This window comes from Oncorhynchus nerka, linkage group LG8, assembly GCF_034236695.1.
Source record: "Oncorhynchus nerka isolate Pitt River linkage group LG8, Oner_Uvic_2.0, whole genome shotgun sequence".
In the NCBI taxonomy this organism is placed as follows: Eukaryota; Metazoa; Chordata; class Actinopteri; order Salmoniformes; family Salmonidae; genus Oncorhynchus; species Oncorhynchus nerka.
In genome coordinates, this window is record NC_088403.1 from 68,634,197 (window position 1) to 68,656,722 (window position 22,526).

General features: G+C 44.2%; 1 protein-coding gene and 1 long non-coding RNA gene across 2 annotated transcripts in view; one reads left to right on the forward strand and one right to left on the reverse strand.

Moving 5' to 3' along the window:
- Positions 1–1,362: 1,362 nt before the first annotated feature.
- Positions 1,363–3,452, forward strand: LOC135572982 (uncharacterized). Its single transcript, XR_010464608.1, has 2 exons — positions 1,363–1,727; positions 1,780–3,452. It is a non-coding gene; the product is annotated as an uncharacterized LOC135572982 (long non-coding RNA).
- A 2,029-nt stretch (positions 3,453–5,481) lies between these two features.
- Positions 5,482–22,526, reverse strand: part of tlr2 (toll-like receptor 2) — a 31,526-nt gene continuing 14,481 nt past the window's right edge. The window contains exons 6-15 of the mRNA XM_065022014.1: positions 21,374–21,434; positions 20,839–20,906; positions 18,772–18,858; positions 18,433–18,618; positions 15,215–15,495; positions 11,407–11,508; positions 11,121–11,244; positions 10,359–10,710; positions 10,115–10,211; positions 5,482–5,632 (exon numbers count right to left, since the gene is read on the reverse strand). Coding sequence (XP_064878086.1) covers positions 5,497–5,632; positions 10,115–10,211; positions 10,359–10,710; positions 11,121–11,244; positions 11,407–11,508; positions 15,215–15,495; positions 18,433–18,618; positions 18,772–18,858; positions 20,839–20,906; positions 21,374–21,434 — 1,494 coding nt within the window. The 3' untranslated portion in view covers positions 5,482–5,496. The remainder of the gene's footprint in view (positions 5,633–10,114; positions 10,212–10,358; positions 10,711–11,120; positions 11,245–11,406; positions 11,509–15,214; positions 15,496–18,432; positions 18,619–18,771; positions 18,859–20,838; positions 20,907–21,373; positions 21,435–22,526) is intronic.

Here is a 22,526-nt window from a genome sequence, read left to right on the forward strand (position 1 = left end):
CGTTTTTTAAAAGTTTGTGAGAAAAAAACGCATTGATACGATTACAAAAAACAGCTGTGTCTTGATTGGTGGAAGTAATTTCTCTTCTGATTGCCGATTTGAATATCAGTCTTGATTGGTGGAAGTAATTTCTCTTCTGATTGCCGATTTGAATATCAGTCTTGATTGGTGGAAGTAATTTCTCTTCTGATTGCCGATTTGAATATCAGTCTTGATTGGTGGAAGTAATTTCTCTTCTGATTGCCGATTTGAATATCAGTCTTGATTGGTGGAAGTAATTTCTCTTCTGATTGCCGATTTGAATATCAGTCTTGATTGGTGGAAGTAATTTCTCTTCTGATTGCCGATTTGAATATCAGTCTTGATTGGTGGAAGTAATTTCTCTTCTGATTGCCGATTTGAATATCAGTCTTGATTGGTGGAAGTCTTCTGATTGCCGATTTGAATATCAGTCTTGATTGGTGGAAGTAATTTCTCTTCTGATTGCCGATTTGAATATCAGTCTTGATTGGTGGAAGTAATTTCTCTTCTGATTGCCGATTTGAATATCAGTCTTGATTGGTGGAAGTAATTTCTCTTCTGATTGCCGATTTGAATATCAGTCTTGATTGGTGGAAGTAATTTCTCTTCTGATTGCCGATTTGAATATCAGTCTTGATTGGTGGAAGTAATTTCTCTTCTGATTGCCGATTTGAATATCAGTCTTGATTGGTGGAAGTAATTTCTCTTCTGATTGCCGATTTGAATATCAGTCTTGATTGGTGGAAGTAATTTCTCTTCTGATTGCCGATTTGAATATCAGTCTTGATTGGTGGAAGTAATTTCTCTTCTGATTGCCGATTTGAATATCAGTCTTGATTGGTGGAAGTAATTTCTCTTCTGATTGCCGATTTGAATATCAGTCTTGATTGGTGGAAGTAATTTCTCTTCTGATTGCCGATTTGAATATCAGTCTTGATTGGTGGAAGTAATTTCTCTTCTGATTGCCGATTTGAATATCAGTCTTGATTGGTGGAAGTAATTTCTCTTCTGATTGCCGATTTGAATATCAGTCTTGATTGGTGGAAGTAATTTCTCTTCTGATTGCCGATTTGAATATCAGAGAAGAATACTATTGCATGTCAATATCAGGCTCTAATTGGTGGAAGTAATTTCTCTTCTGTTCTTTGAATATGTCTTGATTGGTGGAAGTAATTTCTCTTCTGATTGCCGATTTGAATATCAGTCTTGATTGGTGGAAGTAATTTCTCTTCGATTGCACTTTATCAGTCTTGATTGGTGGATTAATTCTTACTTTATTGCAGGTTTGAATATCAGGAAGAATACTAGCATGTCATACAGGTGTGTTACAGGTGCGTAGTTGGTATTCATTCTTACTTTATGCAGGTGTGTTACAGGTGCGTTACAGGTGTGTTACAGGTGCGCTACAGGTGTGTTACAGGTGCGTTACAGGTGTGTTACAGGTGCGTTACAGGTGTGTTACAGGTGCGTTACAGGTGTGTTACAGGTGCGCTACAGGTGCGCTACAGGTGCGCTACAGGTGTGTTACAGGTGCGCTACAGGTGCGCTACAGGTGCGCTACAGGTGCGTTACAGGTGCGTTACAGGTGCGCTACAGGTGCGCTACAGGTGCGTTACAGGTGCGCTACAGGTGCGTTACAGGTGCGTTACAGGTGCGTTACAGGTGCGCTACAGGTGCGTTACAGGTGCGCTACAGGTGCGTTACAGGTGCGTTACACAGGGGCGTTACAGGTGCGTTACAGGTGCGCTACAGGTGCAGGTGCGCTACAGGTGCGCTACAGGTGCGTTACAGGTGCGCTACAGTTCCCTTGCGGGGTGCTGAATACATTTAACTCAGTCGCTGAAAACACCTCCCATTTTGTTAAGACAGCAGATTTTTTCATTCGGTAGTGTTTTCAGTCCATTTATCTAAAGCCGTCCCTTTTAAATTTGAATTTTCTCTACAGACTCACTAGAATATATTGGGAGAAGAGATCAGAATATTAGGGATCAAATAAAGAAAGTCTAGTTTAGTCAGCCACCAATTGTGCAAGTTCTCCCACTTAAAAAGATGAGAGAGGCCTGTAATTTTCATCATAGGTACACTTCAACTATGACAGACAAAATGAGAGAGAAAAAAATCCAGAAAATCACATTGTAGGATTTTTTATGACTTTTTTTGCAAATTATTGTGGAAAATAAGTATTTGGTCAATAACAAAAGTTTATCTCAATACAAAATACACACAATTCTTCCCCTTTTTAGCACCAATTGTAGATTATTTCGGGTTAGGGAAGTATTTATGAATAATAACCCCCCAAAAAAGTTTGGAGAGCCTGTATGCACAAATATATTGGTGAATCAACCAAAATGTGCCGCCCTTTGCGAGGCACTACAAAACCGCCCTGGTCTTCGTGGTTGAATCTGTGTTTGGTCCAAAGTAGTGCACTACATAGGGAATAGGGAGGCATTTCAGATGCGGACTTCCTCCCTCAGTCACAGTACTTTTTACATTGCCGTTTATAGGGACCTTACAATTAACTGTATGTGTTGAGTACAGAGATGAGGTAGTCATTCAAAAAATCATGTTAAACACTCATTGCACACGGTGAGTCTATGCAACTTGGTATGTGACGAACAGGCCCCCACTTTAACATCTACGGGGCTGCGCTCGCGGTGAGCGGGTCGAGAGTTTCAAGTTCTTTGGTGTCCACATCACCAGCAAACTATCATGGGCCAAACACACCAGGACAGTCATGAAGAGGGCACGACAACACCTTTTCCCAACATTTGGTATGGGTCCCCATCTCTTCAAAAAGTTCTACAGCTGCACCATCGAGAGCTTCCTGACCGGTTGCATCACCGCCTGCTATGGCAACTGCTCGGCCTCCGACCGCAAGGCGCTACAGAGGGTAGTGTGTACGGCCCAGTACATCACTGGGGCCAAGCTTCCTGCCTTCCAGGACCTCTTTACCAGGCGGTGTCAGAGGAAGAACCTAAAAATTGTCTGTCTCCAGCCCCCCTAGTCATACACTGTTCTCTCTGCTACCGCACAGCAAGAGGTACCGGAGCGCCAAGTCTAGGACCAAGAGGCTCCTTAACAGCTTCTACCCCCAAGCCTTAAGACTGATGAACAATTAATCAAATGTTTCTTAAATGTTTCTTAACTCGATTTATTGAACTGCATTGTTGGTTAAGGGCTTGTAAGTAGGCATTTCACAGTAAGGTCTACACCTGTTGGTTAAGGGATGGTAAGTCAGCATTTCACAGTAAGGTCTACTACACCTGTTGGTTAAGGGATGGTAAGTCAGCATTTCACAGTAAGGTCTACTACACCTGTTGGTTATGGGATGGTAAATCAGCATTTCACAGTAAGGTCTACTACACCTGTTGTATTCGGATTATACCCTGATGAAGACAGCTTGTCTGGATATAAATATTTTTGCATCTTGAGCTCCTAGAGTGTGAGTCTCTCCTTTTATTTTCAAGTGTTCCACTCCGCTAGCCAGCACCTCGCCGAAATAGGTGGGCGTCTCTTTTTCCTCTAGAGTATTCGGCGCATGTGACAAAGTTTGATTTGATTGAAATGTTTTTTTTCTATGGGAAGTACCACCAACAGTCTGAAAGGAACGGTATCAAACCGTATCGTCCACTCATGAAATATGAGTGAAATAGTTTTCTTTCCAATGTGTTTTTATTTAACTATGCTAAAAAGCAGCTTTTCTGTTGTTTGCATGATGCTTATACCGGCCATAAGACCGTCAATGTAAATAAGAATTTGTTCTTAACTTACTTCCTTTGTTAATTAAAGGTAAAAAAAAAAATTAAATATAATTATAATAATTAAAATATTCATGCAAGTAGATCACTGATTGGCCAGTTTAGCCTCCTCTAGACTGCTGACATCATACTCAATGAGGAAATTGCAAGCATTTTTTTAAACGGTCTGTTTGAGATGGGATTTTCAAAGTGTTTTTTCTATGAGTATAGAATGACTCAACAACAATATTTGGGTATGAATTAACAGAATATTAACGGGACAACTTGGTCAAATAAAGTCAAAACAATTACAATTATTATTCCAAACAGACTTCCAGAATAAGGATAAGCAACCCAACCCACCCACCCAGCCAATCAGTTAACCAACCCTCTACCCACCCAAACCAATCAGTTAACCAACCCTCTACCCACCCAGCCAATTAAATAACCAAACCACTACCCAGCCACCCAACCAATCAGTTAACCAACCCTCAACCCACCCACCCAGCCAATTAAATAACCAAACCACTACCCAGCCACCCAACCAATCAGTTAACCAACCCTCTACCCACCCAACCAATCAGTTAACCAACCCTCTACCCACCCAGCCAATCAGTTAACCAAACCTCTACCCACCCACCCAGCCAATTAAATAACCAAACCACTACCCACCCACTCAACCAATCAGTTAACCAACCCTCTACCCACCCAACCAATTAAATAACAAACCACTAACCAACCCTCAATTAACCAACCACCCAACTAGCCAATTAAATAAACCAAAATTCACTACCCAGCCTATCAATTAACCAACCCACCCAACTAATAAATTAACCAGCCCATCAACCAACCAATTCACCCAACCAATCAATTAATCATCAACCATTTAACACTCATCAACCAACCAATCAATCTTTACTGTCGGGAGAAAAGAGAATAATTCAAATATTCCAGACAAACATTTAACCAGCTCACTCAGAAGCGTTCATGTTCACCAAAACCAATCAATCTTTACTGTCGGGAGAAAAGAGAATAATTCTGAGAATATTCCAGACTTCCACACACACACACATAGAGAATACCACACACACACACAGAGATACACACACACACATAGAGATACACACTCACACAGAGAGATACACCACACACATAGAGATACCAGACGGAGGTTGCTCCAGAATTCTGCCCTCCTCACACAGAGATCCTCCTGCGAGCCACTCCAGGTAGGATACACACACACACACAGGAGCTCATCAACACACAGAGATTGCACACACACATTTGGGAACACACACCTTGGGATGTTCACACACAAACGCACACCATGTTGATACACACACACACACACACACACACAGAGAGACAAACACACACACACAGAGATACACACAAACACACACACACAGAGATAACACAAACACACACACACAGAGATACACACACACACACATAGAGAGATACACACACACACACATAGAGAGATACACACACACACACAGAGATACACACACACACACAGAGAGATACACACACACACACACACACACACACAGAGATACACACACACACATAGAGAGAGAGACACACACACACACACACAGAGATACACACACACACATAGAGATACACACATTAGATCATCCTTGAAGATGGGATGAGTTAACACAAGGGTTGTCTCCCAAATGACACCCTATTCCCTATCTATATAGGGAATAGGGTTCTATAGGGCTCTGGTCTAAAGTAGTGCTCTATATAGGGAATAGGGTGCCATTTGAGGTGCAGCTACCTTGGAGATGGGTTCCAGAAGCACCAGGACGGCCGCCTCTGAGTCCCCGTCAAACAGACGGAAGTGGGAAAAGTCCAACTCGTACCTGGGAACAACAATATTATTGTGTTAAAACTATTCACTCCACTCTGAGCTCCACTCGTAACTCCACTCTGAGCTCCACTATTAACTCCACTCTGAGCTCCACTATTAACTCCACTCTGAGCTCCACTATTAACTCCACTCTGAGCTCCACTATTAACTCCACTCTGAGCTCCACTATTAACTCCACTCTGAGCTCCACTCTGAGCTCCACTATTAACTCCACTCTGAGCTCCACTATTAACTCCACTCTGAGCTCCACTATTAACTCCACTCTGAGCTCCACTATTAACTCCACTCTGAGCTCCACTATTAACTCCACTCTGAGCTCCACTATTAACTCCACTCTGAGCTCCACTATTAACTCCACTCTGAGCTCCACTATTAACTCCACTATTAACTCCACTCTGAGCTCCACTATTAACTCCATTATTAGCTCCACTATTAACTCCACTATTAACTCCACTATTAACTCCACTATTAACTCCACTATTAACTCCACTATTAGTTCCACTCTGATCTCCACTATTCACTCTGAGCTCCACTCTCAACTCCACTCTAAGCTCCACTATAAACTCCACTCTGATCTCCACTATTAACCCCACTACGAGCTCCACTATTAACTCCACTCTAAGCTCCACTCTGTGCTCCACTTCTAAGCTCCACTATTAGCTCCACTATTAGCTCCACTCTGAGCTCCACTATTACCTCCACTATTAACTCCACTCTGAGCTCCACTATGATCTCCACTGTTAACTCCACTCTAAGCTCCACTATTAACTACACTATGAGCACCACCACAATGAGCTCCACTAATAACTCCACTCTGAGCTCCACTATGATCTCCACTGTTAACTCCACTCTAAGCTCCACTATAAACTCCACTCTGAGCTCCACTATTAACTACACTATGAGCACCACTACGAGCTCCACTCTGAGCTCCACTTTGAGCTCCAATATTAACTCCACTCTGAGCTCCACTATTAACTGCACTATTAACTCCTCTGAGCTCCACTATTAACTCCACTCTGAGCTCCACTCTGTGCTCCACTGTTAACTCCACTATTAACTCCACTCTGAGCTCCACTCTGAGCTCCACTCTGAGCTCCACTATTAACTCCACTCTGAGCTCCACTATTAACTAACTCCTCTATTAACTCCTCTATTAACTCCACTTTGAGCTACACTATTAACTCCACTATTAACTCCACTATTAACTCCACTATTCAATCTCACTCAAATCATCAAGGAACCCACCAGGTACAACCCTAACTCTGTAAACAAGGGCACCCTCATAGACGTCATCCTGACCAACTGGCCCTCCAAATACACCTCCGCTGTCTTCAACCAGGATCTCAGCGATCACTGCCTCATTGCCTGTATCCGCCACGGAGCCGCAGTCAAACGACCACCCCTCATCACTGTCAAACGCTCCCTAAAACACTTCTGTGAGCAGGCCTTTCTAATCGACCTGGCCCGGGTATCCTGGAAGGACATTGACCTCATCCCGTCAGTTGAGGATGCCTGGTCATTCTTTAAAAGTAACTTCCTCACCATTTTAGATAAGCATGCTCCGTTCAAAAATGCAGAACCAAGAACAGATACAGCCCTTGGTTCACTCCAGACCTGACTGCCCTCGACCAGCACAAAAACATCCTGTGGCGGACTGCAATAGCATCGAATAGCCCCGTGATATGCAACTGTTCAGGGAAGTCAGGAACCAATACACGCAGTCAGTCAGGAAAGCTAAGGCCAGCTTCTTCAGGCAGAAGTTTGCATCCTGTAGCTCCAACTCCAAAAAGTTCTGGGACACTGTGAAGTCCATGGAGAACAAGAGCACCTCCTCCCAGCTGCCCACTGCACTGAGGCTAGGTAACACGGTCTCCACCGATAAATCCACGATTATCGAAAGCTTCAATAAGCACTTCTCAACGGCTGGCCATGCCTTCCGCCTGGCTACTCCAACCTCGGCCAACAGCTCCACCCCCCCGCAGCTCCTCGCCCAAGCCTCTCCAGGTTCTCCTTTACCCAAATCCAGATAGCAGATGTTCTGAAAGACCTGCAAAACCTAGACCCGTACAAATCAGCTGGGCTTGACAATCTGGACCCTCTATTTCTGAAACTATCTGCCGCCATTGTCGCAACCCCTATTACCAGCCTGTTCAACCTCTCTTTCATATCGTCTGAGATCCCCAAGGATTGGAAAGCTGCCGCAGTCATCCCCCTCTTCAAAGGGGGAGACACCCTGGACCCAAACTGCTATAGACCTATATCCATCCTGCCCTGCCTATCTAAGGTCTTCGAAAGCCAAGTCAACAAACAGGTCACTGACCATCTCGAATCCCACCGTACCTTCTCCGCTGTGCAATCTGGTTTCCGAGCCGGTCACGGGTGCACCCCAGCCACGCTCAAGGTACTAAACGATATCATAACCGCCATCGATAAAAGACAGTACTGTGCAGCCGTCTTCATCGACCTCGCCAAGGCTTTCGACTCTGTCAATCACCATATTCTTATCGGCAGACTCAATAGCCTCGGTTTCTTGGATGACTGCCTTGCCTGGTTCACCAATTACTTTGCAGACAGAGTTCAGTGTGTCAAATCGGAGGGCATGCTGTCCAGTCCTCTGGCAGTCTCTATGGGGGTGCCACAGGGTTCAATTCTCGGGCCGACTCTTTTCTCTGTATATATCAATGATGTTGCTCTTGCTGCGGGCAATTCCCTGATCCACCTCTGCGCAGACGACACCATTCTATATACTTTCGGCCCGTCATTGGACACTGTGCTATCTAACCTCCAAACGAGCTTCAATGCCATACAGCACTCCTTCCGTGGCCTCCAACTGCTCTTAAACGCGAGTAAAACCAAATGCATGCTTTTCAACCGATCGCTGCCTGCACCCGCATGCCCGACTAGCATCACCACCCTGGATGGTTCCGACCTTGAATATGTGGACATCTATAAGTACCTAGGTGTCTGGCTAGACTGCAAACTCTCCTTCCAGACTCACATCAAACATCTCCAATCGAAAATCAAATCAAGAGTCGGCTTTCTATTCCGCAACAAAGCCTCCTTCACTCACGCCGCCAAGCTTACCCTAGTAAAACTGACTATCCTACCGATCCTCGATTTCGGCGATGTCATCTACAAAATGGCTTCCAACACTCTACTCAGCAAACTGGATGCAGTCTATCACAGTGCCATCCGTTTTGTCACCAAAGCACCTTATACCACCCACCACTGCGACTTGTATGCTCTAGTCGGCTGGCCCTCGCTACATATTCGTCGCCAGACCCACTGGCTACAGGTCATCTACAAGTCCATGCTAGGTAAAGCTCCGCCTTATCTCAGTTCACTGGTCACAATGGCAACACCCATCCGTAGCACACGCTCCAGCAGGTGTATCTCACTGATCATCCCTAAAGCCAACACCTCATTTGGCCGCCTTTCGTTCCAGTACTCTGCTGCCTGTGACTGGAACGAACTGCAAAATCGCTGAAGTTGGAGACTTTTATCTCCCTCACCAACTTCAAACATCAGCTATCCGAGCAGCTAACCGATCACTGCAGCTGTACATAGTCTATTGGTAAATAGCCCACCCATTTTCACCTACCTCATTCCCATACTGTTTTTATACTGTTTTTTTTATTTTTTTATTTACTTTTCTGCTCTTTTGCACACCAATATCTCTACCTGTACATGACCATCTGATCATTTATCACCCTAGTGTTAATCTGCAAAATTGTATTATTCGCCTACCTCCTCATGCCTTTTGCACACATTGTATATAGACTGCCCATTTTTTTTCTACTGTGTTATTGACTTGTTAATTGTTTACTCCATGTGTAACTCTGTGTTGTCTGTTCACACTGCTATGCTTTATCTTGGCCAGGTCGCAGTTGCAAATGAGAACTTGTTCTCAACTAGCCTACCTGGTTAAATAAAGGTGAAATAAATAAATAAATAAAATAAAATTAACTCCACTATTAACTCCACTCTGAGCTCCTCTATTAACTCCTCTATTAACTCCTCTATTAACTCCTCTATTAACTCCTCTATTAACTCCACTATTAACTCCACTATTAACTCCACTATTAACTCCTCTATTAACTCCTCTATTAACTCCACTATTAACTCCACTATTAACTCCACTATTAACTCCTCTATTAACTCCACTATTAACTCCACTATTAACTCCTCTATTAACTCCACTATTAACTCCACTATTAACTCCACTATTAACTCCACTCTGAGCTCCACTATTAATTCCACTATCTGATTGGAATTTTAGGCTGGGTTTCTGTATAGCACTTTGTGACATCAGCTGATGTAAGAAGGGCTTTATAAATACATTTGATTGATTGATTCAAGCATGAGCCTGAAATTATGCTTAGATGTTGTTCTTTAATGAATGAATGTTGAGCGGCTGAAATACTTTAACCGTCCATTCTGCGTAGTAGTGAGACAGGGCAGAATGAAACCGTACCGGCACCACTCAGAGTGGACGAAGTGTTCCGACAGGACGAAGAGGGTGCGTCGGCTGCGTTCCATTGCATGGATAATGTTGTCGATGATCCAGTGGCCTAAAGAAACAAAGAAATAAATTAAACAAAATGCATTCAATTTAAACCTCCTTTCAAAGAATCCTAACGAGACGGTTCAACAAAACTAGCTAGGTAAGAAGAGTGGGAAGAACCTTGGGGAATAAGTCATGGATTAAATCAATCAACCTGGCAGGAAGTCTCTCTTGTGGAGGCAGAGGGAGAGCGGAGGCTGGGAATCCTCCAGCTCTGGAACCAGGAATTCTTCGACCCACTCTGCGTCTTGCTCGCTGTACGACACGAACGCGTCATAGCAGAGGAGGTCGGCATTCCCTGCGGCATCCCGGCGCTTCTGGTTCCCGGAATTCCGTTTGGCTTTAAGCCACGCCCACATCATCCTCAGGTACCACACGGCGTGGATTTTCCAGAGCAGAATTACAAACAGGATTCCGGAAGCGAGCATGCAGCCGCAGAGTGAGGACACGAGGAGGATGCGGTGGCATTGGAACGGTGAGAGCTGGACGCGGTCGACCCTCTGGCCCTGTAAATAAAATAGTATTTATTATATGCACGGGATTAGGGTTACAAAAATCCGGGTACATTCCCACAATTCTGAGGATTCCCAGATTTCCTGCTTATTCCAACCTGATTCCGGATATCTTCAAGCCCGGGATTTCTGGAAAACCTGGGACTTTTTCTGAAAGTTACACGATTTTTTGCAACCCTACACAGGATATAGCGAAGTATACACAGTACTGAGAAATGCAAACTCTCCTCACAGTATATTTGATGATAAAAATAGAAAAGGTATTCAGTAAAAAAATAAGATAAACGTACAAATAAGCGTGCAGTGAAGAGAATAAGAATAAAATAGTTAACGATAATAATAAAAATGTAAAAATGGTACTAATAGTGATAAATAATAGTAAATATAGTAAATATTTAAATGACCTGCAGGGGCAGCGGTGAGTCACAAAGGTAGTTATCCCATCTGTCTGTTAGCTCAACACTGCCCTCTACTGCTCCACCCCACCTCCAGACCATGAAGTTGACAAACTCACAGGAACACACAAACCTGAAGAAGGAGAAGAAGAAGAAGAAGAAGAAGTAAGGATGGGAATTATGGCCTGCAGGGATCATTGATTTTTTAGAATCGATAGAGACTAATCAACAAAAGAATCTAAGGCAGGACCCTATTACCTACATAGGGCACTAGTACTTTTGAGCACCCACGGACCTGTTTTGACCGGCCTGCAGTGCTCGGAGCCTCCTGTAGCGTCGGAGGTCCAAGGGCCCAAACATGTTGAGAGTGTTGCTCTGGATCAGGAGGACCTCCAGGCTGGGGGAAACAAACAAATGTCATTTTCTCGATTGTTGACTCCAACTAAATGCCCTTTCCTTTATTTACGCAGTAGGATAACAGCTAAGACTTGGGTCGTACAAAGCGTCTCAGAATAGGAGAGATGCTTTACATGCTGATCAGACCGCTCGCCCGTGTGCGTCTGCGTGCGTCATTTGTCCAGGGATATAAACATTGGGTTGTTTATTTTACCTGAAATGCACAAGGTCCTCAACTCCGACAATTAATCCACAGATAAAGGGGTAAACTGAGTTTGTTTCTAGTAATCTCTCCTCCTTCGATCTTTTTCTTCTGTGGACTTTATATGGCGGTTGGCAACCAACTTTAAGGTGCTTTACCGCCACCAACTGGACTGGAGTGTGGACCTCAGTCCGTCTTTCAATCACCCACGTGGATATACGCTCCTAAAAACCAATGTGGAGATGGGAGATGTGGGACTTGCAGCGTATCAAGTGTCACAAATAAAACCAAGTTCAATTTTAGCACCTGGCTATGCAGACGCTCGTTGACGCACGCGATCAGTGTTGATGCAATGATTGAATAACACGCGTGTGTACGTTTATTAGGCTACGCGAGCGGAGTGGTCAGCGCGTCAGGATCAGTTTGCATAGATCAAACTGATTAATAAGATTACATGGACGCGGGGAACCTGATCCTAGATCTGCACTCTCGCACTGTTACTCTGAGATGCTTGATACATACGGGCTCATCGCCTTGATTTATTTATGCAAGACAAGAAGAGTTGAGCTAATTTTTTTTTTTTTTAAATGTTACCTTTATTTAACCAGGCAAGTCAGTTAAGAACACATTCTTATTTTCAACGACGGCCTGGGAACAGTGGGTTAACTGCCTTGTTCAGGGGCAGAACGACAAGGTACGATTTGTACCTTGTCAGCTCGGGGGTTTGAACTTGCAACCTTCCGGTTACTAGTCCAACGCTCTAACCACTAGGCTACGGTGCCGCCCCTCCACTCTAACCACTAGGCTACGCTGCCGCCCCTCCACTCTAACCACTAGGCTACGCTGCCGCCCCTCCACTCTAACCACTAGGCTACGCTGCCGCCCCTCCACTCTAACCACTAGGCTACGCTGCCGCCCCTCCACTCTAACCACTAGGCTACGCTGCCGCCCCTCCACTCTAACCACTAGGCTACGCTGCCGCCCCTCCACTCTAACCACTAGGCTACGCTGCCGCCCTCCACTCTAACCACTAGGCTACGCTGCCGCCCCTCCACTCTAACCACTAGGCTACGCTGCCGCCCCTCCACTCTAACCACTAGGCTACGCTGCCGCCCTCCACTCTAACCACTAGGCTACGCTGCCGCCCTCCACTCTAACCACTAGGCTACGCTGCCGCCCCTCCACTCTAACCACTAGGCTACGCTGCCGCCCCTCCACTCTAACCACTAGGCTACGCTGCCGCCCCTCCACTCTAACCACTAGGCTACGCTGCCGCCCCTCCACTCTAACCACTAGGCTACGCTGCCGCCCCTCCACTCTAACCACTAGGCTACGCTGCCGCCCTCCACTCTAACCACTAGGCTACGCTGCCGCCTCCACTCTAACCACTAGGCTACGCTGCCGCCCCTCCACTCTAACCACTAGGCTACGCTGCCGCCCCTCCACTCTAACCACTAGGCTACGCTGCCGCCCTCCACTCTAACCACTAGGCTACGCTGCCGCCCTCCACTCTAACCACTAGGCTACGCTGCCGCCCTCCACTCTAACCACTAGGCTACCCTGCCGCCCCTCCACTCTAACCACTAGGCTACGCTGCCGCCCTCCACTCTAACCACTAGGCTACCCTGCCGCCCCTCCACTCTAACCACTAGGCTACGCTGCCGCCCTCCACTCTAACCACTAGGCTACGCTGCCGCCCCTCCACTCTAACCACTAGGCTACGCTGCCGCCCCTCCACTCTAACCACTAGGCTACGCTGCCGCCCCTCCACTCTAACCACTAGGCTACGCTGCCGCCCCTCCACTCTAACCACTAGGCTACGCTGCCGCCCCTCCACTCTAACCACTAGGCTACGCTGCCGCCCCTCCACTCTAACCACTAGGCTACGCTGCCGCCCTCCACTCTAACCACTAGGCTACGCTGCCGCCCTCCACTCTAACCACTAGGCTTACGCTGCCGCCCCTCCACTCTAACCACTAGGCTACCCTGCCGCCCTCCACTCTAACCACTAGGCTACGCTATCCACTCTAACCACTAGGCTACCCTGCCGCCCCTCCACTCTAACCACTTTAAATAACCACTGATACGCTGCCGCCCTCCACTCTAACCACTAGGCTACGCTGCCGCCCCTCCACTCTAACCACTAGGCTACGCTGCCGCCCCTCCACTCTAACCACTAGGCTACGCTGCCGCCCTCCACTCTAACCACTAACTACGCTTCCACTTAACCACTAGAGCTCTTTCCCTCCACTCTAACCACTAGGCTACGCTGCCGCCCCTCCACAACCACCAGGGGCAGACTCCATCAACCACTTGTTCCCAACCACTAGGCTACGCAGCTCCACTCTAACCACTAGGGCCGCCGCCCCTCCACTCTAACCACTAGGCTACGCTGGCTCCTCCACTAGTCGCTTATGTCCCTCTAACCACTAGGCTATCTCCAGGGTCCACTGGCTAGCTGCCGCCCCTCCACTCTAACCACTAGGCTACGCTGCCGCCCTCCACTCTAACCACTAGGCTGAGGTGCTGCCGCCCTCCACTCTAACCACTAGGCTACGCTGCCGCCCCTCCACTCTAACCACTAGGCTACGCTGCCGCCCTCCACTCTAACCACTAGGCTAGGTGCCGCCCTCCACTCTAACCACTAGGCTACGCTGCCGCCCCTCCACTCTAACCACTGGCTATGTCCAGGTGGCTAGTTCCACTGTCCACTAGGCTACCCTGCCGCCCTCCACTCTAACCACTAGGGTGATTTTCCAATTAACCACTAGGCTATGCTTATGATCTAACCACTTAAAAGGTGTTATTATAAACTAACCACTAGGCTTGAAATTAACCACTAGGTGTTATTATAACCATAAAATTGAAATTAAACTAGGTGTTCCATTAACCACTAAAATTGAAATTAACCACTAGGTATGTACGCTGCCGCCCCTCCAATAAACCACTGAAATCCTAACCACTAGGCTGCTTATCCATAAATAAAATGCCGCCCTCCTCTCTAACCACTAAAAGGTGTTCCACTTATAACCACTAAAATTGAAATTAACCACTAGGTGCTTCCACTCTAAACTAAACGCTGCCGCCCCTCCAATTAAACTAGGCTACGCTGCCGCCCTCCACTCTAACCACTAGGCTATGCCGCCCCTCCACTCTAACCACTAAATTGAAATTAACCACTAGGCTACCCTATTATCCATAAAACTTGCTTAAAAGGTGTTAACCACTAAATAAAATGCCGCCCCTCCACTCTAACCACTAGGCTACCCTGCCGCCCCTCCACTCTAACCACTAGGCTACGCTGCCGCCCCTAAGAGTTAAGATATAAACTCTATTATTTATGTACATAAATATATTCCCCATAAATATATGGGGGATTGGAGACACAGACAATTACATTGATAGAAGCTATAATCTATCTGCTATATTAAAACTGATCGACCCCCCCCCCCCCAATTTGTTTTAAATAAAAACATTTTTTAAAGAGTTGAGCACATCTCTCTACCTAGGGAACAACCATCCAGGGGGCAGACTCATCAACTTGTTCCCAGAGAGGTGCAGCTCCCTCAGGGCCGGGAGAGCAACACTATGGAAGGCTGTCAGGTCGTTATGTCCCAGATCCAGGATCTCCAGGGTCGTGGGTAGACAGGTGGTGACCCTCCGTAGCTTAGCCCTCGAGAGGTTGAGGTGAGTCAGTATCTGTGGCCAGGAGCAGGTGGGAGGCATGGAGGTGTAGGCGTTCTGACTGATGTCCAGGTGGACTAGTTTGTCCAGACGGCTGACGAGCTGGGTGATTTTGAAATTAAAAGAGAGAATATGTGTTATGATGAATAAAATTGAAATTAAAAGGTGTTATTATAAATAAAATTGAAATTAAAAGGTGTTATTATAAATAAAATTGAAATTAAAAGAGAGAATATGTGTTATGATGAATAAAATTGAAATTAAAAGGTGTTATTATAAATAAAATTGAAATTAAAAGGTGTTATTATAAATAAAATTGAAATTAAAAGGTGTTATTATAAATAAAATTGAAATTAAAAGGTGTTATTATAAATAAAATTGAAATTAAAAGAGAGAATATGTGTTATGATGAATAAAATTGAAATTAAAAGGTGTTATTATAAATAAAATTGAAATTAAAAGGTGTTATTATAAATAAAATTGAAATTAAAAGAGTGTTATGTGTTATGATGAATAAAATTGAAATTAAAAGGTGTTATTATAAATAAAATTGAAATTAAAAGGTGTTATTATAAATAAAATTGAAATTAAAAGGTGTTATTATAATTAAAAGAGAGAATATGTGTTATGATGAATAATTCGACCTTGTACTTATTTAGCATTTCTCTGAAAATTGAAATACTTAAAACAGAAGGATGCTAATTTGACCAAAAAAATGTAAATGATTATTATATTATATTATAATTGTTATTAATGGGCTTTCTGTAATGTAAATGATTATTAATTGTTATTAATGGGCTTTCTTCAGTCCTCTTCTCGAGGTTAAAAACAATGCGATGTCAAACATGAGAGAGAAGCAGTACAAGTTCATTGCAAAGCTGAGATAAAAAGGTGTCGCCTGACTAGAAGTCTTAACCAAATTACATTACCTAGGCTTTGCTTCAAAGTAGTTCACTATGTAGGGAGTAGGGTGCCATTTGGGATGTAGTCTCAGTACACCGTTGGCTAATGGGAGACAGGGAGTTGAGGGAGTTGTTGCACCCTATTCCCTATATAGTGCACTACTTTAGACCAGAGCCCTATTCCCTATAAAGTGCACTACTTTAGACCAGGGCCCTATTCCCTATATAGTGCACTACTATAGACCAGAGCCCTATTCCCTATATAGTGTACTACTTTAGACCAGAGCCCTATTCCCTATATAGTGCACTACTTTAGACCAGAGCCCTATTCCCTATATAGTGCACTACTATAGACCAGAGCCCTATTCCCTATATAGTGCACTACTTTTGACCAGAACCCAATTCCCTATATAGTGCACTACTTTTGTCCAGAACCCTATTCCCTATATAGTGCACTACTTTAGACCAGAGCCCTATTCCCTATATAGTGCACTACTTTAGACCAGAGCCCTATTCCCTATATAGTGCACTACTTTAGACCAGAGCCCTATTCCCTATATAGTGCACTACTTTAGACCAGGGCCATATTCCCTATATAGTGCACTACTATAGACCAGAGCCCTATTCCCTATATAGTACACTACTATAGACCAGAGCCCTATTCCCTATATAGTACACTACTATAGACCAGAGCCCTATTCCCTATATAGTGCACTACTTTAGACCAGGGCCCTATTCCCTACATAGTGCACTACTTTAGACCAGAGCCCTATTCCCTATAAAGTGCACTACTTTAGACCAGGGCCCTATTCCCTATATAGTGCACTACTTTAGACCAGAGCCCTATTCCCTATATAGTGCACTACTTTTGACCAGAACCCTATTCCCTATATAGTGCACTACTTTAGACCAGAGCCCTATTCCCTATATAGTGCACTACTTTAGACCAGAGCCCTATTCCCTATATAGTGCACTACTTTTGATCAGAGCCCTATTCCCTATATAGTGCACTACTTTAGACCAGAGCCCTATTCCCTATATAGTGCACTACTTTAGACCAGAGCCCTATTCCCTATATAGTGAACTACTTTAGACCAGAGCCCTATTCCCTATATAGTGCACTACTTTAGACCAGGGCCCTATTCCCTATATAGTGCACTACTATAGACCAGAGCCCTATTCCCTATATAGTACACTACTATAGACCAGGGCCCTATTCCCTATATAGTACACTACTTTAGACCAGAGCCCTATTCCCTATATAGTGCACTACTTTTGACCAGAGCCCTATTCCCTATATAGTACACTACTATAGACCAGAGCCCTATTCCCTATATAGTACACTACTATAGACCAGAGCCCTATTCCCTATATAGTGCACTACTTTAGACCAGAGCCCTATTCCCTATATAGTGCACTACTTTTGACCAGAGACCTATTCCCTATATAATACACTACTATAGACCAGAGCCCTATTCCCTATATAGTGCACTACTTTTGACCAGAGCCCTATTCCCTATATAGTACACTACTATAGACCAGAGCCCTATTCCCTATATAGTACACTACTATAGACCAGAGCCCTATTCCCTATATAGTGCACTACTTTTGACCAGAGCCCTATTCCCTATATAGTGCACTACTTTTGACCAGAGCCCTATTCCCTATATAGTACACTACTATAGACCAGAGCCCTATTCCCTATATAGTGCACTACTTTTGACCAGAGCCCTATTCCCTATATAGTGCACTACTTTTGACCAGAGCCCTATTCCCTATATAGTACACTACTATAGACCAGAGCCCTATTCCCTATATAGTGCACTACTTTTGACCAGAGCCCTATTCCCTATATAGTGCACTACTTTTGACCAGAGCCCTATTCCCTATATAGTACACTACTATAGACCAGAGCCCTATTCCCTATATAGTGCACTACTTTAGACCAGAGCCCTATTCCCTATATAGTGTACTACTTTAGACCAGAGCCCTATTCCCTATATAGTGCACTACTTTTGATCAGAGCCCTATTCCCTATATAGTGCACTACTTTAGACCAGAGCCATGTGGACAGTCAATTAAAATCAAAAAAATAAAAGTGCATTGTTATAGGGAATAGGGTGCAACAGTTACACACTTTGCTGATGAGGGAAATGGACTTCAGGGCATTGTCGCTGACGTTGATAACTCTGAGATTCCTCAGGATCCCAATCCCGTGACACAGAGATTCCGTCAGGGTCAGGTCGGTCAGTAGGTTACCACTCAGATCCAGGTACACCATTTGGGTCAACAGGAGAGAGGTCAGACACGGCATCACATACACCTGGAGGAGAGACACATGTGTTTCATTGGTTTGTTAATGATCACAGTGTGATTCGGTAATTTTTCAACAACATTACGTCTGTAATTCCCCTTTGACCAATCAGATTGCTTGGCTGGAATAATAATAATAATAAATAATGATAAACCTGTTTACCTTACAGTTAATGATAGAGATCTGTCTGAGGTTTTTCAGTAGAAACCCCACAGGCAGGAAGGAAGTGAAATTATAGACATTCATGACCTGATAACAAAACATAAAAAATAAAACATGTAAAGTTTTGGTCCCATGTTTCATGAGCTGAAATAAAACATCCCAGAAATGTTCCATAAACACACAAAAAGCTAAAATATTATTTCTCACAAATGTGTTTTATATCCCTGTTAGTGAGCATTTCTCCTTTGCCAAGATAATCCATCTGACACGTGTGGCATATCAACAAGCTGATTAAACAGCATGATCATTACACAGGTGCACCTTGTGCTGGGGACAATAAAAGGCCACTCTAAAATGTGCAGTTTTGTCACACAACACCATGCTGACTGCAGGAATGTCCACCGGAGCTGTTGCCAGATAATTTAATGTTCATTTCTCTACCATAAGCCGCCTCCAACGTAATTTTAGAGAATTTGGCAGCACATCCAACCGGCCTCACAACCGCAGACCACGTGTAACCATGCCAGCCCAGAACCTCCAGATCTGGCTTCTTCACCTCCTTCACCTTCTGAGACAATTGCGTGTTATTGATGACAATGTGAATGATACCGTGACCCCGACGAGATCCCAGGGCCCATTGTTGTGCCATTCATCACCTCATGTTTCAGCATGACGATACACGGCCCCATGTCGCAAGGATCTGTACACAATTCCTGGAAGGTGAAAATGTCCCAGTTCTTCCATGGCCTGCATACTCACCAGCCATGTTACCTAATTGAGCATGTTTGGGATGCTCTGGATCGAGGTGTACAACAGCGTGTTCCAATTTCGTCCAATATCCAGCATCATTCGCACAGCCATTGAAGAGCAGTGGGACAACATTCCACAATCAACAGCCTGATCAACTCTATGTGAAGGAGATGTGTCGTGCTGCATGAGGCTAATGGTGGTCACACCAGATACTGACTGGTTTTCTAATGGTGGTCACACCAGATACTGACTGGTTTTCTAATGGTGGTCACACCAGATACTGACTGGTTTTCTAATGGTGGTCACACCAGATACTGACTTGTTTTCTAATGGTGGTCACACCAGATACTGACTGGTTTTCTAATGGTGGTCACACCAGATACTGACTGGTTTTCTAATGGTGGTCACACCAGATACACACCAGACTGGTTTTCTAATGGTGGTCACACCAGATACTGACTGGTTTTCTAATGGTGGTCACACCAGATACTGACTGGTTTTCTAATGGTGGTCACACCAGATACTGACTGGTTTTCTAATGGTGGTCACACCAGATACTGACTGGTTTTCTAATGGTGGTCACACCAGATACTGACTGGTTTTCTAATGGTGGTCACACCAGATACTGACTGGTTTTCTAATGGTGGTCACACCAGATACTGACTGGTTTTCTAATGGTGGTCACACCAGATACTGACTGGTTTTCTAATGGTGGTCACACCAGATACTGACTGGTTTTCTAATGGTGGTCACACCAGATACTGACTGGTTTTCTAATGGTGGTCACACCAGATACTGACTGGTTTTCTAATGGTGGTCACACCCAGATACTGAATGGTGGTCTGACTGTTTTCTAATGGTGGTCACACCAGATACTGACTGGTTTTCTAATGGTGGTCACACCAGATACTGACTGGTTTTCTAATGGTGGTCACACCAGATACTGACTGGTTTTCTAATGGTGATCACACCAGATACTGACTGGTTTTCTGAACCACGCCCCTACCTTTATTATTATTATCTGTGACCCACAGATGCATATTTGTATTCCCAGTCATGTGAAATCCATGGATTTTAATGAATTTATTTCAATTAACTGATTTCCTTATAGGAATTGTAAATCTTTGACATTGTTGCATGTTGTGTTTATATATTTTTGATCAGTGTAATAATAATGGATTTTATTTACATAGCACACTTTCAAATACTTATGTACATCTGACATCTGACCAACCAATCACCTTAGCCGTTATGACAAGAGATCGCAAACCTCTTGGCGAGTGTTGTGTTAAGGGTCTCTACAATATATTACCTCACCTCTATGTTTCTGAAGTAGACTGTGTCCAGGTTGTCAAGGTGAGTCCGTCTAGCCGGAGTCCAGGAGCCTGCATATGGAAATAGATTTCTATCAGGATTCTGAATATGGAAATAGATTTCTATCAGGATTCTGCATACGGAAATAGATTTCTATCAGGATTCTGAATACGGAAATAGATTTCTATCAGGATTCTGAATATGGAAATAGATTTCTATCAGGATTCTGCATACGGAAATAGATTTCTATCAGGATTCTGAATATGGAAATAGATTTCTATCAGGATTCTGAATACGGAAATAGATTTCTATCAGGATTCTGAATACGGAAATAGATTTCTATCAGGATTCTGAATATGGAAATAGATTTCTATCAGGATTCTGAATACGGAAATAGATTTCTATCAGGATTCTGAATATGGTAATACATTTATATATATATATATATACAATAATTATTATTATTATCATGTTCAATATGTAGAATGTATTTGGGCGGATTTGAACTCATAAATATGTAATATAATTATTTCCATACCTGTACCATGGAACGTTGCGTCCTCTACTCCCAAGAACTCTAGAGAAGCCCCGTCCATAACCTATCCACACACACACAAACACACACACGCGCATACACACACACGCACACGCGCATACACACACGCACACGCGCATACACACACACGCACATGCGCATACACACACGCGCGCACACACACACGCACACACACATACACACGCGCATACACGCACACACACGCATACACACACACACACAAAAGCACACATCAAATTTGTAATTGTTAAACCCTTTTAAGGTTTAAAAAAAGTGTTGTGAGTGGTCTATCTGAGTGTTGATTCTAGTGGGGTTAACCCCAGTGGTCTATCTGAGTGTTGATTCTAGTGGGGTTAACACCAGTGGTCTATCTGAGTGTTGATTCTAGTGGGGTTAACACTAGTGGTCTATCTGAGTGTTGATTCTAGTGGGGTTAACACCAGTGGTCTATCTGAGTGTTGATTCTAGTGGGGTTAACACCAGTGGTCTATCTGAGTGTTGATTCTAGTGGGGTTAACACCAGTGGTATATCTGAGTGTTGATTCTAGTGGGGTTAACACCAGTGGTATATCTGAGTGTTGATTCTAGTGGGGTTAACACCAGTGGTATATCTGAGTGTTGATTCTAGTGGGGTTAACACCAGTGGTCTATCTGAGTGTTGATTCTAGTGGGGTTAACACCAGTGGTCTATCTGAGTGTTGATTCTAGTGGGGTTAACACCAGTGGTCTATCTGAGTGTTGATTCTAGTGGGGTTAACACCAGTGGTCTATCTGAGTGTTGATTCTAGTGGGGTTAACACCAGTGGTATATCTGAGTGTTGATTATAGTGGGGTTAACCCCAGTGGTCTATCTGAGTGTTGATTCTAGTGGGGTTAACACCAGTGGTATATCTGAGTGTTGATTCTAGTGGGGTTAACACCAGTGTTATATCTGAGTGTTGATTCTCGTGGGGTTAACACCAGTGTTATATCTGAGTGTTGATTCTAGTGGGGTTAACACCAGTGGTCTATCTGAGTGTTGATTCTAGTGGGGTTAACACCAGTGGTCTATCTGAGTGTTGATTCTAATGGGGTTAACACCAGTGGTATATCTGAGTGTTGATTCTAGTGGGGTTAACACCAGTGGTCTATCTGA